Genomic DNA, 17,393 nt, shown 5'->3' with positions numbered 1-17,393 from the left:
CTATTCTATTATTTTTGCCACAACACTGAAGTGAATATAATAGGAAATCTCGTTTTCCACCAGAATGAGCCAAGAGCTGTAAGCTCGTAAACGGGGTTCACATTTATTATCAGGTCTTTTGGCAATATTTCATTTCTGATGATTCTGTTTTATATGTTCTATTTGTTAAAGGAAGGATGTGCCATGTAAGAAGATGATAAAGCAAATAATGTGAAATTTAACTGAATCTTATATATTGCAGGAATCTGTGTGATATAATAGATATGGGTAATATCTATCCTATTGTTATATATTCTTTTATGTGATAGGTGCAGTGTCAAGAGGAGACAGAGGTAAGGCTCAGGAGAATAAAGCATAAGCCTCAGAGACAGGAGTTAGGGCACACTATGTGGGACTATATATGAAAGATACCAAGCTGGTCAGGAGGCGAGAGATAGGAGCAGCATGAAAATTTAGGTGACTGCCTTTGTAAGTTTCTGTGGAAAAGGCAAGATGGCAGAATAAGCAGTTTAGGACTGGCTAGTTTGAATAATTCTGCTGGGTTTTGGGCTGAGCAGGTGACCTCTTGTCACCTTGTACCTGCCTCTAGGATGATTTAGGACACCAGAAGTATTGGCTAGATGTGTGAGAATTAGGGAAGGAAGTAGTTAGGGGTATAAACTTAGGTTTGGTTGGTTTGTATATGATAGGCATACTTTTAGGCAAGTTGTTATCTTTAGGAGTCAGCTAGCCCAGGAAGGGACAGTCTCTCCCCGACCAGAAAGATTTTTTTGTTTGTTTCTTTTTTCAGAAAGGTTTTTTAAGATGTCAAAACATCATTAGAAAAAATTTTAAATTACCATATATCTGTATCATTATTTACAAATATATTTCATAAAACTAACATGTTGTGAATTAACATATTCTTTTTTAAAGGTGCTGTCAGTGCTAAAGCATTCATTGCTGTCCTTCAAAAAACCCAGAGTCATGGAGATGTTAAAACTTTATTTCTTGTTTTCTTTGCAATTCCTTGTGAAACAGGTATGATTGCTTTTTGCCTTTTTGTGAAATAGGAATGGTGCTATCTTTACTTTTTATCCTGCTGAATTGTGGTCTTTAGAAGATTATATCCAATGACTAATATTTCTTTACTTAATATAATTATCACACTTGGCCCAGGTAATGATTATTAATCTCTCTTATATTGGCATTAAATACTGTTTTAAACTAGCACTTAATGTTAGTTATTAATTAATGGATGTGGTGCATTGAGTCAAACTAATAAATTGTTTTTGTTCTTTAGGGCTATTTAGATCAAGAAGGTAAACCAATGGGGTTTGCTGGACTTGTATCACATTTGCATTATCATGAGCCTTCTAATCTTGTTTTTGTCAGTTTCCTTGTAAAAGGCCTTTTCCACAATCTCTGTCAGCCAACTAGGAAAGGTAAGCTTGATGTTTGTGTGTATAATCTTGAAATAGTAACAGAGACCATAGTGAAGCTAGCACTTCAGGAAAATTTTTTCTACATAGAAAACACAAGTTAATATTTAGATAATTTAGAGATACAAAATTAGATAAAGTTTTGTATACCTACTAATATAGATCATATGGGAGATAGCCATATTTTGTGACACCTATTTTAAAATGTCAGTTTCTTATAAACTTTAGTGATTTCTGGACTCCAAGACTCAGAACAAATTAAATAATATGTGATTTTTAAATAAATATTTTTCCTAATTAAAATGTAATATGTGCTCATCATAGAAAAGGGATATAGGCAGGCATTATGTTAAATATAATATTCACAATTAATATTTATGAATATTCTCTTCCAATTATATTCTCATAGAATATAACTGTCTATTTAAATAACAGATGTATTAATTGTACAATCTAGAATCTTATGTTCCTTGAAATATAGTTATGCCAGTATCATATAAATTTTTTGTGAATTCCATTTTTATGCCCACCTAATATTCCATTTAATACATTTTTTTAAAAAAAATTAAAAACATTTTATTTCTATAATTAAGGCCTAGACCCTTAAACAGTGTCCCTAAAAGACATGTTTTCTTTTTGGTGCTTAAATTTATTACATTTCCTAATGCTTTGCAAATGCAATGCCTTTCATAGCATTGCTTTATTTCTGTCTTAAATGGATAGCAAAATTTTACTTTGTGCAATAATCCAGTTCATTATGCTCTGAACATGCATTGTTCCGTGAAACAAGTTTATTCAGGGAATTCTGTCCCTGCAAAAGCTCTGTAAGAGAAGAAATAATTTCCTGCAACAGGAAGTACAGTTGTGTTCATTGCTGTATGGGTATGGGTGGGGTGGGAGGGTGTATGCTATTATAATCATGGAGTTAGAAAATGTGATAACTTTATGAGGCATATGATATGGCTATCACTCTTTTGTAAGTAAGGAAACGGATAAAGAGAAGTTAAATAAATTACCACGATCACACAATTTTAGATAAGTGCCAGAGCCAAGATTCAAATATAAGTAGTCTGACTCTAGACCCCAACTTATTAAAGGTAGAACCTTTTTAATCACTGCAGTATAATGCTCATGTGTTATGAAGGATAGAAAGTAAGTCAAGTTGATTGTACCTTAATATGAGTGGCAATAAGGTAAAGAAGGAAGATAAGGCTGGGAGGTTATTTGTAAACTGAATTTTAGAAAGCCTTAAATGCTAAGCTAAGGAGATTGGATTTTGTTTATGAGGCATTGACATGCAAACAGGGATTTTTGAATGGGTGAGAGACAGGATCATAAAATGCTTTAGGAAAATTGATCATGGCCTGAAGTTAAGGGAGGGGGATGGGTAGAATCCAGGTAAGGAGATGAGGCAATTTGTGGTTGGAATGATTTTGGTACAAACTAGTGTGGGGGTAGCAAGAATGAAAAAGAAGGCACAGATGTAAACTGTCAGCAAATATAGTCATTCCTTGGTTGCTATATTTGTTACATTATTTTTAGTTTTCATGAAATGAAATGCAGTATAATATCCAATTTAAATGTTAAAAATGGTATTGGCACTTTTTTTTTTTTACCTTTATAACAAGACGCTTTGTATTGTATAGATTCAAAACATTTTTCTCAAGATGTTATGGAAAAGCTAGTGTTAGTATTGGCAAATCTGTTTGGAAGAAGACTTCTTCCAGCAAAGTTCCAGGATACTACTGTCAAGTTTTATCAATCAAAGGTAAAATTTATGCTTCTGGTAACATTAAATAATTAATGTAATTAAGTAGTTCCTACCATAAATGATTCAGCAGCAGTAGGATTTTATCAATATAAGGTTCATTTGTTTTATAGAATAATAGTTTGTTCTTTCTGTAATCGCTGTTATATTTAACCTCTAATTCATAAGCCTCTCCATATCAATATATCAAAAGACTAAATTTCTTGAGAAAAAGTAAGGTAAAAAATTTTGCCCGTGTTTTCCATTTGATTTTATGACTCTGTCAAATTATAGCATTCAGTGGCTAAAGAAATAAATGTAGATAATTACACAGTAAATGAACAAATTGTTCCTATCATTGAATCTGTAGTTCCCTTAGGGTCTTTTTACCTTGGGAGGTAGGGCTACAAGCAAGAAGTGTATGTTGTGAACTCTAATGTCCTCAATGAAAAAACATTAGAACAGTCATTAAAGAAATAATTCCTTGACTCATGTAGAAAAAAAGCAGGAAAACTCTTTTCCAATTTTATTTGCAACATATTCTTTGATCAGGATTTGCTATTATTAAATCAACATCAAATACTGTTACTAATATACCCCACTGGAATCTGAGAAAGTGGGATAAGTGGGTTATACTAAATAACCTTAGTAAAAGGTGACAAGGAACAAAAAGAGATGAGTTAATCTATATTGTCTAACTCCACAATGTCAAATTACAAATCTTAGCCCTCACAGAATGTTCTCTTGACCAGTGAACATAACTTTAGTCATTGACCTATCATCTTCACATTTTTTTTATCACATGTACACTCTTCAAGTATTATTTGTTTTGTTTAAACAATTTATATTTAACTTAAGAATTCAGTATCTAAATTCTCACAAAGAAAGACATCATAAAGATATACACTAAAGGAAGGTTTTGCATGGAGACCTCCTGTCTTTCTCACTGTCTGCCAGTCTCTTTCTTTTTCTCTTTTTTAAAGGTTATTGGAAATTTGTGCACTTTCAGGTAGGATATAGTAGATGGTTATCACTTGTGGTGCAACAGAGAGCTGTGGAAACAATGATTTGACTGTCTAAAATTGTAAAATGGCAAAAACTTACTAATGATATAATGGGAATCTTTAATCATGGCTTTCTACCAAAGTATTTGTTGATTCTGAACATGGTGTGAAAATATTACTTAGCATATACAGAGAGCTGCTTCTGAGATTAAAACAATTATTAAAGCTTTTAGTGACCACATGAGGCTAGAGTGACAGAAACGTGGGAGACATAGTGTTTCTATGAGTTTATTGAGAATGTTTACTGAGTACCAGGTCTGCATGAAATGCTGGATTACTACACCAAATTTTTGCAATCTTGTGGCATTTATTAAGTAAAAACCCACTATGCACTTATTCATAGGCTTGTATGCCCCTCAAGACATTTTTGAAGGCTTTTACAACTGGAAGATGTGGAAGGTTAGGAAGCTCTGTAGGAAAGAGGTAGATCTTTGGCAGTCTTTTAGGACTGAGAAAAAAATCCCACCAGCCTCATACTCAAAGTCCCAAGAGAATCATGACTCAAGAACAGAGTTAAGTCAGGTATAGATGGAAACTTAATAAAACTGGAAAACTATACCAGCAATACCAGCAATACCAGCAATACCACTTTAATCTCTATTTGGACTGAAGTGATCACATCTTCAATCATATAACCAGGCACAAAAATGGGAAAACTCACTCTGGTGGAAGATAATATCATTTGAAGCCCATTAGGTACTTTTGTAAACAATTTATGGTGGAAAAAAATCCCAGAACTAAAAAAGTGAATAAGCAAGAATATATGACCAATTGGCAGAAAGAAATTCAGGCAATAGTAGTAGACACACCGATGATTCAGATATTAGAGTTAAGAGACAAAGAATTTAAGTATGATTAATATGTTCAAGAAAATAGGAAAAATGATAGATAAATAGGAGAAGTGTTAGAAAATAGGAGATAGTGATAGATAGAAAAAATTCATGGAAGGTTAGAGAATTTCACCCAATAATTAGAATTTTACCACATAATTAAATGGAAATGTCAGAATTGAAAAATATAATATCTGATCAGAATATACCTATCAGAAGTCAGAATCAATGAGCTGACAGCTCAACAGAAAGTACCCAAACTGTACCACAGAGAGAAAAAAATTGAAGGCAGATAGCATAAGAGAAATATGGATTACAGTCAAAAGGTTTAATGTTATGTAATGGGAGTCTATTAAGAAAAGAAGGGAAGAAAATGGCAGAAGAGTATTCACAACTCTTCTAGTTGGGAATTTCTAAAGCTGATAAAAGGCAGCACTCCATAGTTCCAAAAGCTTATTAGTTAACTTAAAGAAGGATAAATATAAATGTTAAACTAAAACTACTGAAAGTCAAAAACAAAGAGAAAATCATAAACCAGCTAGAGCTGAAACAGGCATTTCCTTGAAAAAAGCAATGATATTGATAGCTGACTTTTTAACCAAAATAATTGAAGCTAGAAGAAAATGTTCAAAAATTTCATCCTACTCTATTTTCATACATAAATATGTATGTATATTTTGCATGTTTTAAACATAATTTAAAATAGGCTAAATATATTGTAATTGATTTAATAATACATCAGGAAGGTATGCATAAATCTACTTTTTAACTTTATTATTACTGAGGTATAACTGATATATAAGGAATTGCACACATTTAATATTTATGTCTTAATGAGTTTGGACATGTGCATATATCCATGATATCATCACTACAACCCAGGTATGACATATATTCATTATATCCCATATTCCTTGTGTGTAGGGTGGCTTTCTTTCTTTCTTTCTTTCTTTTTTTTTTGGGTAGGAGCACTTAACATGAGATTTATCCTCTTCATGTATTTTAAACTTAACAATATTGTATTGTTAACTATAGGTACTCTGTTGTACAGTAGATCTCTAGAATTTATTTATCTTGCATAACAGAAACTTTATATCCAATGAAAAACAATTCCACCTTTCTTCCTCCACCCAGGCCCTGGGAGTCACCATTCTAGTCTCTGCATCTATGAGTTTAACCATTTATGATATAAGTGGAATATAAATAGAATTTATAAGATATAAATTCCGTCATATGAAATCATGAATTACTTGTCCTTCTGTGACTGGCTTATTTTACTTAGCATAATATCCTCTAGGTTCATCCATGTTTTTGCTAATGGAAAGATTTCCTTCCTTTTAAATGTAGTATAATATTCTGTTGTTTGTATATACCACATTACCATATCCATTCATCTCTTGATGGACATTTGGGTTGTTTCCCTATCTAGCTTATTGTGAATAGTTTTGAAGTGAACAAGGGGGTACAGATATCTCTTCAAGATCCTTATTTCAATTCTTTTGATATATACATGACAATGGGATTGCTGGATCATATGGTAGTTCTATTTTTAATTTTTTGAGGAAAACTCTAAATGTTCTCCATAGTGGCTGCATCAGTGTACATTTTTACCAAGAGTGTACAGGGATTCTAATTTTTCTGTATTTTTCTCAACACTTACCTTTTTGATTTTTTGATAATATCCATACTAACAGGTAGGAAACAATATCTAATGTGGGCTTCATCTGCATTTCCCTAATGATTAGTGCAGTTGAGCAACTTTTAATACACGTAGTGGTCATTTGCATGACTTCTTTGGAAAAATGTCTAATCAAGTCCTTTGCCCATTTTTTTTTTTGATTTTTTTGCTATAGAGTTGTAGAAGATTTATATATATATTTGGATATTATCCCCTTACCAGGTAGTTGACTTAGAAATATTTTCTCCCATTCTGGAAATGCCTTTTCACTTTATTATTTCCTTTGCTATGCATAATGTTTTAGTTTGATTTAGTCCTACTTATTTATTTTCATTTTTGTTGCCTGTGCTTCTGGTGTCATATAAAAAAAAAATTGTTTCCTTAGTCCTACTTATTTATTTTCATTTTTGTTGCCTGTGCTTCTAGTGTCATATAAAAAATCATTTCTAAGACCAATGTCCTTATATTTTCTTCTATGAATTTTATAGTTTCAGGTCTTACATTTAATTCTTTAATGCATTTGAGTTTGTTTTTATGTACAGTGTATGGTAAGGGTCAATTTCATTCTTTTACATGTGTTTATCAAATTTTGCCAACACCATTTGTTGAAGAGATCATCCTTTTCCCATTGTATGTTCTTGACATCCTTGTCAAAGATCTTATATATATATAAGTACCATATATACTTGGATTTATTTCTGGACTCTATTTTGTTCCATTAGTCTATATGTCTTTCACGATACTAATACAATACTGTTTTAATTACTGTACCCTTATAATGTGTTCTAAAATTACAAAATGTAATGCCTCTGGCTTTATTTCCCCCCCCCCAAGATTATTTTGATGATTCAGGGTATTTTGTGATTCCATATGAATTCTGGGATTGATTTTTGTTTCAGTAAAAAATGCCATGAGATTTTGATAGGAATTGCAATGAACCTATAGATCACTTTGGATATTTTTGATATCTTATTAGTAATTATTATTTTAATCTATGAACATGGCATTCCTTTGCATTATTTGTGTCTGCTGTAATTTTGTTCATGAATGTTTTTTCTTTTTTTAACTTTAACCTGGACTATCACTTTATTTATTTATTTATTTTGGATGTTTATTTAAAATTTTATTTCTTTTCCTTTTTAAGGTTATGCTAGTCACCATACAGTACATCATTAGTTTTTGATGTAGTGTTCCTTGATTAATTGTTTGCATATAATACCCAGCGCTCCATGCAATACATGCCCTCCTTAATACTCATCACTGGGCTCACCCAACCCCCCCCCCCCAAAACTCTCAGTTTGATTCCTGGAGTCCATAGTCTGTCATGGTTCCTCTCTCCCTCTCATTTCCCACCCTTCATTTTCCCCTCCCTTCTCCTAATGTCCTCTATGCTATGAGTGTTTTATACTTTTTAGTGAAGAGATCTTTCACCTCCTTGGTTAAGTTTATACCTAAATATTTTATTCTTTTTGAATGCTATCACAAATGAGATTGTCCTAATTTTCTTTTCAGATACTTAATGTATATAAATACATTTTTTTTGAAACACAGCTATTTATGTTGATCTTCTATCCTCCAACTTTGCTGTTACCATTTGTTAGTTCTAATAGTTTCTTGTATATGTGTTAAAAGAAATATCATATATTTTAGGTAGATAAAAAATCTAAACTTGGGAGACTTGAAGATGTAACAGGTCATGAAGTATACTAGAAAGGATAATGTGTGGGTAGATATAAATAAATATCTACTGTATCTAAAAATAATTATAAAATCTATTATATATATATAAACTAAAATGCATGATAATCATAACATAAGTGTTGGGAAGGGTAAATATATTTGAATATTTTCAGGTTCTTACACTATTAAGAGTTGTGAAAATTAAAAATGTATTTTGTATTCTCTGGGATAAAGACTAGCAAAATAGTGCACAAGTGTTAATAGAAGAAAACCTGATTTAAAAAAAAGGCAAGAACAGAGAAAAATAATATATAATATATGTCTGGATAGAAACTAAATATTAAAGTTGTATATACAAACTCAACTGTATAAGTAACTGCATTGGATATATATGTACTAAATACTTCAGGTAAAATACTAACATTTTTAGATATTATTAAGAAAAAACCCACAATTATATGCTGTTTATACAAATCACATTTTAGCTATATGGTCCCAGAAAGGTTGAAGGTAAAATGATAGAAGAATAGATATGCCAAGTAAATACTTACCAGAAGAAACCGAAATTCCTGAGTTGCCTGAAAATTAGATAGATGCATTTCTAAATACATAGGTCAACAAAAGAAATAGCAAGAGAGTATAACACGGTTCTGGGACTGAGGGTGTGGGTGGTATGACAGAGCTCTAATTAGTTGCTTATAAGCCTTGTAACACTGATTTAAAAAAATTTGTACTTGTAGTGCTTACTGTGATAAAATACCTTTTGAATATAAATAAAATTCTTATCTTAATGAAGTTTCAAAAGTTCATTTTCACTTTTGTTTCCTTTGCCTTTGGAGACATGTCTTAAAAGAAGTTGCTGTGGTTGATGTCGAAGACGTTACTGCCTATGTTCTCCTCTAGGATTTTGATAGATTCCTGCCTCACATTGAGGTCTTTTATCCATTTTGAGTTTATCTTTGTGTATGGTGTGAGAGAATGGTCGAGTTTCATTCTTCTATAAATAGCTGTCCAATTTTCCCAGCAACATTTATTGAAGAGTCTTTTTTCCACTGGATATTTTTTCCTGCTTTGTCAAAGATTAATTGACCACAGAGTTGCGGGTCCATATCTGGACTCTCTACTCTGTTCCACTCATCTATGTGTCTGTTTTTGTGCCAGTACCATGCTGTCTTGGTAATCACAGCTTTGTAGTAAAGCTTGAAATCAGGCAACATGATGTCGTCAGCTTTGTTTTTATTTTTCAACATTTCCTTAGCAATTCGGGGTCTCTTCTGGTTCCATACAAATTTTAGGATTGTTTGTTCCAGCACTCTGAAAAATGCTAGTGGAATTTTGATCAGGATGGCATTGAAAGTATACATTGTTCTAGACAGCACAGACATTTTAACAGTGTTTATTCTTTTGATCCATGAACATGGAATGTTTTTTCATCTTTTTGTGTCTTCTTCAATTTCTTTCATGAGTGTTCTGTAGTTCCTCAAGTACAGATCCTTTACCTCTTTGGTTAGGTTTATTCCCAGGTATCTTATGCTTCTTGGTGCTAGAGTAAATGGAATTGATTCTCTAATTTCCCTTTCTATATTTTCATTGTTAGAATAACTACAATGATACATATACATTGATACAAATACATTGTTAGAATGTATAAGAAAGCAACTGATTTCTGTGCATTGATTTTGTATCCTGCCACATTACTGAATTGCTGTATGAGTTCTAGTAGTTGGGGGGTGGAGACTTTGGGCTTTCTCTATAAAGTATCATGTCATCTGTGAATAGAGAGAGTTTGACTTCTTTGCCAATTTGAATACCTTTTATTTCTTTTTGTTTTCTGATTGCTGTTGCTAGGACTTCTAGTACTATGTTGAACAACAGTGGTGAGAGTGGGCATCCTTGTCATGTTCCTGATCTCAAAGTGAAGGCTGTCAGCTTTTCCTTATTGAGAAATATTCGCTGTGGGTTTTTCATAGGTTTTATGAAGTTGAGGAATGTTCCCTCTGTCCCTATGTTTTGAAGAGTTTTAATCAGGAATGGATGCTGTATTTTGTCAAATGCCTTTTCTGCATCAATTGAGAGGACCATGTGGTTCTTCTCTCTTCTCTTATTGATTTGTTCTATCACATTGATTTGCAAATGTTGAACCACCTTTGCGTGCCATGGATAAATCCCACCTGGTCTTGATGGATAATCTTTCTAATGTACTGTTGGATCATATTGGTTAGGATCTTGTTGAGAATCTTGGCATCCATATTCATCAGGAATATTGGTCAGAAATTCTCCTTTTTGGTCTTTTCCTGGTTTGATCAAGGTAATGCTGGATTCATAGAAAGAGTCTGGAAGTTTTCTTTCTGTTTCTATTTTTTGAAACAGCTTCAGGAGAATAGGTATTATCTGTTTTTTGGATGTTTGGTAGAATTCTCCACGGAATCCATCAGGTCCTGGACTCTTGTTTGTTGGGAGGTTTTTGATCACTGCTTCAATCTAGTTACTAGATATTGGTCTATTTAGGCTGTCAATTTCTTCCTGATTCAGTTTTAGAAATTTATAGGTTTCCAGGAATGCATCCATTTCATCTAGGTTGCTTAACTTACTGACATAAATGTTGATAATAATTTCTGATGATTGTTTCTATTATCTTGGTGTTAGTCGTGATCTCTGCCCCTTTCATTCATAATTTATTAATTTGTGTTCTCTCTCTTTTCTTTTGGATTAGTTTGGCCAGCGGTTTATTGTTCTTTTTACTTTTTTTTTTTTTAAGATTTTATTTATTTACTTGACAAAGATCACAAGTAGGCAGAGAGGCAGAGAGAGAGGGAAGCAGGCTCGCAGCTGAGCAGAGAGCCTGATGTGGGGCTCGATCCCAGGACCCTGAGATCATGACCTGAGCCCAAGGCAGAGGCTTAACCCACTGAGCCACCCAGACTCCCCTGGTTTATTGTTCTTATTGATTCTTCTAAAGAACCAGCTTCTAGTTTCGTTGATGTGTTCTGCTGTATCTCTAGTTTCTAACTCATTGACCTCTGCTCTAATCTTGATTATTTCCCTTCTTGGGTAGGGGGTTGGCTTAATTTGGGGTTGATTTTCCAGTTCTTTAGGTGTAAAGAGTGTTGGTGTATTCAGGATTTTTCAGTTTTTTTGAGTGAGGCTTGGATGGCTATATATTCCCCCAGCCCAGGACCGCCTTTGCCATATCTCATAGGTTTTAGACTGATGTGTCTTCATTCTCATTGGTTTCCATGAATTGTTTAAGTTCTTCTTTGATTTCCTGGTTGATCCAAACATTCTTGAGCAGGATGGTCTTTAGCTTCCAGGTGTTTGAATTCCTCCCCAAATTTTTCTTGTGGTTGAGGTTCAGTTCCAAAGCATTGTGAGAATAAGCAGAGAATAATCTCAATCTTTTGGTATTGGTTGAGCCCTGATTTGTGACCCAGTATGTGGTCTATCCTGGAGAAAATTCCATGTGTGCTCGAGAAGGATGAGTATTCTGTTGTTTTAGGGTGGAGAGTTCTGTATATATCTATGAGGTCCATCTGGTCCAATGTGTCATTCAAAGCTCCTGTTTCTTTATTGATTTTCTGCTTGGATGATCTATTACTGAGAGTGGCATGGTAAGATCCCCTACAATTAATGTAGTCATATCAGTATGACTCTTTATTTTGGTTAATAGTTGACTTATGTAGTTGACTGCTCCCATATTGGGGGCATAAATATTTATAAACTGTTAGATCTTCTTGATGGATAGACCCTTTAATAATGATGTAGTGTCCTTCTGTATCTCTGACTGCTATCTTTAGCTTAAAATCTAATTTATCTGATAAGAGAATCACTACCCCAGCTTTCTTTTGAGGCCCGTTGGCATGTAAGATCGTTTTCCATCCCTTCACTTTCAGTCTGGATGTATCTTTAGGTTCCAAATGTGTCTCTTGTAGACAGCATATGGATGGGTCCTGTCCTTTTATCCAGTCTGCAACCCTGGGCCATTTTTTGGGAGCATTTAGGTCATTTATGATGAGAGTGATTATTGAAAGATAAGTTTTTATTGACATAATGTTGCCTGTGAAGTCCTTGTTTCTATAGATTGTCTCTATAAATTTCTGTTCTATGTCACTCTTGGGTTCTTTTTTCTTTTATAGAATCCCCCTCAATATTTCTTGTAGTGCCACCTACTCTTTTAAACCTTGCCAGTCCTATCTCTGCAACCATTTTGAATGTCAGCCTTGCTGGATAGAGTATTCTTGGTTGCATGTTCTTCTTATTTAGTATCCTGAATATGTCTTGCCAGCCCTTTCTGGCTTGCCAAGTTTCTGTGAACAGGTTTGATGTTATTCTGATGGTCTTTCCTCTGTACGTAAGGCATATCTTCCCCCTAGCTGCCCTTAAGAACTTCTGTCCGAAATTATGATTCATGAATTTCACAATTAAGTATCAGAAAAGCTTCTGCACAGCAAAGGAAATAGTCAATAAAGCAAAGTGACAACTCACGGAATGGGAGAAGATATTCACAAATGACACTACAGACAAAGGGCTGATATCCAAGATCTATAAAGAACTCCTCAACTGAACACTCAAAAAACAGATTATCACATCAAAAAATGGGCAGAAGGCATGAACAGACATTTCTCCAAGAAGACATACAAATATTTAACAGACAAATGAGAAAATGTTTGTTATCATTAGCCATCAGGGAGATTCAAACAAAACCACATTGAGACCAGTTAGAATGGCCAAAATTAACAAGGCAAGAAACAAGTGTTGGAGAGGATGTGAAGAAAGGGAACCCTCTTACACTATTGGTGGGGATGCAATTTGGTACAGCCACTTTGGAAAACAGTGCAGAGATTCCTCAAAAAATTAAAAATATAGCTACCCTATGACCCTGTTATTGCACTACTGGGATTTACCCCAAAGATACAAATGCAGCGAAAAGAAAGGCCAGATATACCCCAGTGTTCATAGCAGCAATGGCCACGGTTACCAAACTGTGGAAAGAGCCAAGATGCCCTTCAACAGATGAATGGATAAAGAAGATATGGTCCATATATACAATGGAATATTATGCTTCCATCAGAAAGGATGAATACCCAACTTTTGTATCAACATGGATGGGACTGGAAGAGATTATGCTGAGTGAAATAAGTCAAGCAGAGAGAGTCAATTATCATATGGTTTCACTTATTTGTGGAGCATAAGGAATAACACGGAGGACATGGGGAGATGGAGAGAAGTGAGTTGGGGGATATTGGAGGGGGAGACAAACCATGAGAGACTGTGGACTCTGAGAAACAAACTGAGGGTTTTGGAGGGGAGGGGGGTGGGAGGTTGAGTGAGTTTGGTGGTGGGTATTATGGATGGCATGTACTGCATGGAGCACTGGGTGTGGTGCATAAACAATGAATGTTGGAACACTGAAAAAATAAAGTAAAATTTTAAGAAAACACATTGGACAAAATATAAATAGGATGAAAATAAAATGAAATCATTAAATATTTTAATTAAACAATAATAAATATACAAATACAAGATGTAACTCATACAATGTTTAGAGCAAAATTTATAGGCTTATAATTATATCTTAGAAAAGATTAAAGGCTGAAAAAATCAATGATTTAATTTTTCAGCTTAAGCTCAGAAAATAAAACAAATAGAAAATCTAATTAAAGGTAAATTTTACAAATATTGGGACAGAAAATGGGATATTACTACAGATCTTACTTTGGACATTGAGAAGAATAAAAGAGGGTATTACAAATAATTTATGCCATTACATTTTGTTATTTGGACAAAATGGGCATATTCCTAGAAAATGCAACCTTCCAAAACTAACCAAGGAAGATATAAAAAGTCCTGTGTCTGGTATCTATTAAAGAAATGTGGTCAGTGTTGTATGGAAGTGTTGAATCACTATACTGTACACTTGGAATTAATATTACACTGGATGTTAACCATACTGGAATTTAAATAAAAAATTTTAAAAAAGGAAAAAGATGGTGTTGATTAAGTAGTGTGAAAGCAAAATTTTAAGTGAGCGTACTAGGTTTTATAAATGCAGATAGAAACAAAAAATGAATTTTATTTCAATTTCACAGATGAAAGAATGTAACAATTATATTATTGAATAAATAGGTGACTACAGAATTATATTGCAGTGTTCTTTGCCATTCTTCCAAAGTTTTAGTTTTCAAGGAAGGTATATAGATCTCTCTAAAAAAACGATTTGGCTTTCCATTGTTCTTAATGATCTCCCTGATGATTTAGGTGTTCCTTGATGATCTCCCTGAGGATTTTAACGATGCTTTACATGAGTATAACATGGACGTTACAAAAGCCTTTGCCTCTTTCCTACTAAATGTTTCCAAATTGGCTGATATGAAACAGGAATATCAACTCCCATTGTCAAAAATAAGTAAGTATATCTTAGTTCCAAAGTGGAACAATTTAAAGAAAAAATAAAAGAATATTTTTTCCAGAGGAAGAGAAGAGCCTGGGAAGGATCAGTATGCCTTAAAAATATCTGCTTTCCAAAGAAGGAAACTCTTGATTTTTAGAAGCCAAAAGGGCAATGGAGAATAAAAATAAATAGAGTCATTTATAAACCATCTTGATTAAAGATTGCTTTTGGGGCAAGCCTGGAAAGTGCAGTAAGGACATTTATGAAATGAAGAGAAATGAGAGACCATTCTATCACTCATTTTCTTGAGGAAATACGTATAGACTTGGAAGATTAAATGGACCCAAACACTGGTTCTGCTATTCTTAGAAGGGAGACCTTGGGCAAGATTCCATATTATTTCAATAATCCATATTCATGCCTCAATTTTCTCAAAAGTTATATAAAAAAGAGAATAGCATTACAAACCTAGTTTGGGTGAGCTTTAAATAATTCAGTTAATATATGTGAATATCTTAGAACAGTATCTAGCACATAGTAAACACATTAATCTTTGCTCTTATTTTTCATAAGCCATTGGATAGAAATTGAGGGGAAAATAAACAGGAAAAGCTGACTGGGATAAAAGGAAAGGGTTGAGTCATGGGTAGCAATTTCCTAATTTTATTATACCCTAACATCTTCAGTTGGAAAAAGGAAGCAGAGCCCATTACTTCCTGGGCCTATTAAAGTGAGAAGCAGCATGAACAAAAGCAAACAGTAATAGTGGATCATTGTGAGCATCCCAAAGGAGGCAAAATAGGAGTGCCTTCATTACAAATTAGAGTCACCTTTGAATGCACAATCTGGTGCTTTTTGAGAGCAGGAATAGAGGGGATGCCTGGGTGGCTCAGTTGGTTAAGCATCTGCCTTTCGCTCAGATTATGATCCCAGAGTTCAAGGATGGAGTCCCATGTTGGGCTCCCTGCTTAGTGTGGAGCCTGCTTCTCCCTCTGCCCTGCCTCCTGCTTGTGCGCATGCGCACTCTCTCTCTCTCAAATACATAAATAAAATCTTTTAAAAAAAGAATGGGAATGGAAAAAATATTTCTTCTCATATGCCATTTCCAAACCCTTTGACAGTGGCCTCTTGGGATACCCTCGCTGGAATGATTGTGAGGCCAGATCTAAGTTCGGTGGGAAAAAGATTCAAGGTAATAACAATAATTCTGTGTTAAAAGAACATGCAATTTAAAGGTAGTCTTTTATTACCTGTCGATCAAGGAACTAAAACATAATACCAAATTTCATAATATTGATAACATTAACAGCTAACATTTATAGAACGTATGCTGTGCCAAGATGTGCAACTCACTTAAATATTTTATTTATTTTTCAGAGAGAGAGAGAGAGAGAGCACAAGCAGGGGGAGCTGGAGGCAGAGGGAGAAGCAGGCTCCCCACTAGGCCAGGAGTCCAATGTGGGACTTGATCCCAGGTCCCCGGGATCATTACCTGAGCCAAAGGCAGAGGCTTAACTGACTGAGCCACCCAGGTGCCCCATGCTACTCATGCTATGTGATATACTCATCCAGTCTGTCATAGGTCCTGGAAAGTTGAATTACTCCATTGTAGCATGGTCTAGAGAATGTGCATAAAGTGTAACAATTTGGCCAATATTTTAAAAGCTAAACTATTCCAACTTATTGTGGCCAGATTTCACAGGGAAAGAATGTGAGGACTCTGAACTTGTGTCTCACTTGATGAACTGCAAAGAAGGAAGAGTAGCTATTTCTCCATTTGTTTGTCTCTCTGGGAACTCTGATGGTGATTTGCTTCAACCAAATACTCCAAACCATGTAAGTGGAAATGGGGTTTATACATTAAAGATCTTTAAGAAAGAATTGAATGCATACTTCTATGCTGTTTAAAAAGAGTTCAAATTTCCCAAATTGAAAAAAAAATCCAGGTGTATGAACAGAAATATCCAGGAAATGGTACTCTTGAGGCCAATATGGTTTCAATTTTTCAGTGTTGACATGAGGGACCCTGCTCCATTATACAGAATTCCCAAGTATCACCACTTTTCTTCTGTCTTTGTAGGCTGATGCAAGTTTGCTGTGAAAAGAGCACATAAAACTATCTTTAGGCCTTCCTGGTTTTGCTATAGATGTTGTAAATTCCATATGTATTCTGGATCACTGATGTCCAAAATGGTGTACAAAGAACTAGACACATTGGGAATATGTTGGATAATTCACTGAATGTTGGAATAAACTTACAGAAATTTAATTTATATTTTAACACAAAGTTTGAGAAAGAAAATAAGTTTTGTTATATTTGATGTTATGGTTTGACACTAGGGTTTCAACTCTATTCTAGCCCAAAATCCTAGATAGTCCCCTATTATGTAAAATATTTTAGTCCAGTATCACTTAGAAGAATTTTGAAAAACTAAATAGACCTTTGTGCATTTTTAAAAATTTATTTATTTAACAGACAGAGATCACAAGTAGGCAGAGAGGCAGGTAGAGAGAGAGGAAGGGAAGCAGGCTCCCTGCTGAGCAGAGAGCCGGATGCCGGGCTCCATCCCAGGACCCTGGGATCA

The 17,393-nt window shown here is 34.2% G+C and overlaps 1 protein-coding gene across 1 annotated transcript in view; it reads left to right on the top strand.

Moving 5' to 3' along the window:
• Window positions 1-17,393, top strand: part of LOC111154598 (probable ATP-dependent RNA helicase DDX60) — a 105,009-nt gene that overhangs the window by 75,562 nt on the left and 12,054 nt on the right. The window contains exons 29-33 of the mRNA XM_022514277.1: window positions 916-1,020; window positions 1,283-1,424; window positions 3,068-3,189; window positions 14,676-14,823; window positions 16,502-16,644. Of these exons, the coding sequence (XP_022369985.1) occupies window positions 916-1,020; window positions 1,283-1,424; window positions 3,068-3,189; window positions 14,676-14,823; window positions 16,502-16,644 (660 nt within the window). The remainder of the gene's footprint in view (window positions 1-915; window positions 1,021-1,282; window positions 1,425-3,067; window positions 3,190-14,675; window positions 14,824-16,501; window positions 16,645-17,393) is intronic.

The sequence above is a fragment of the Enhydra lutris genome, unplaced genomic scaffold (genome assembly GCF_002288905.1).
Source record: "Enhydra lutris kenyoni isolate GAN:26980312 unplaced genomic scaffold, ASM228890v2 scaffoldscaffold3, whole genome shotgun sequence".
NCBI classification, from domain to species: Eukaryota; Metazoa; Chordata; class Mammalia; order Carnivora; family Mustelidae; genus Enhydra; species Enhydra lutris.
This window is presented reverse-complemented; position numbering and strand designations above follow the sequence as displayed.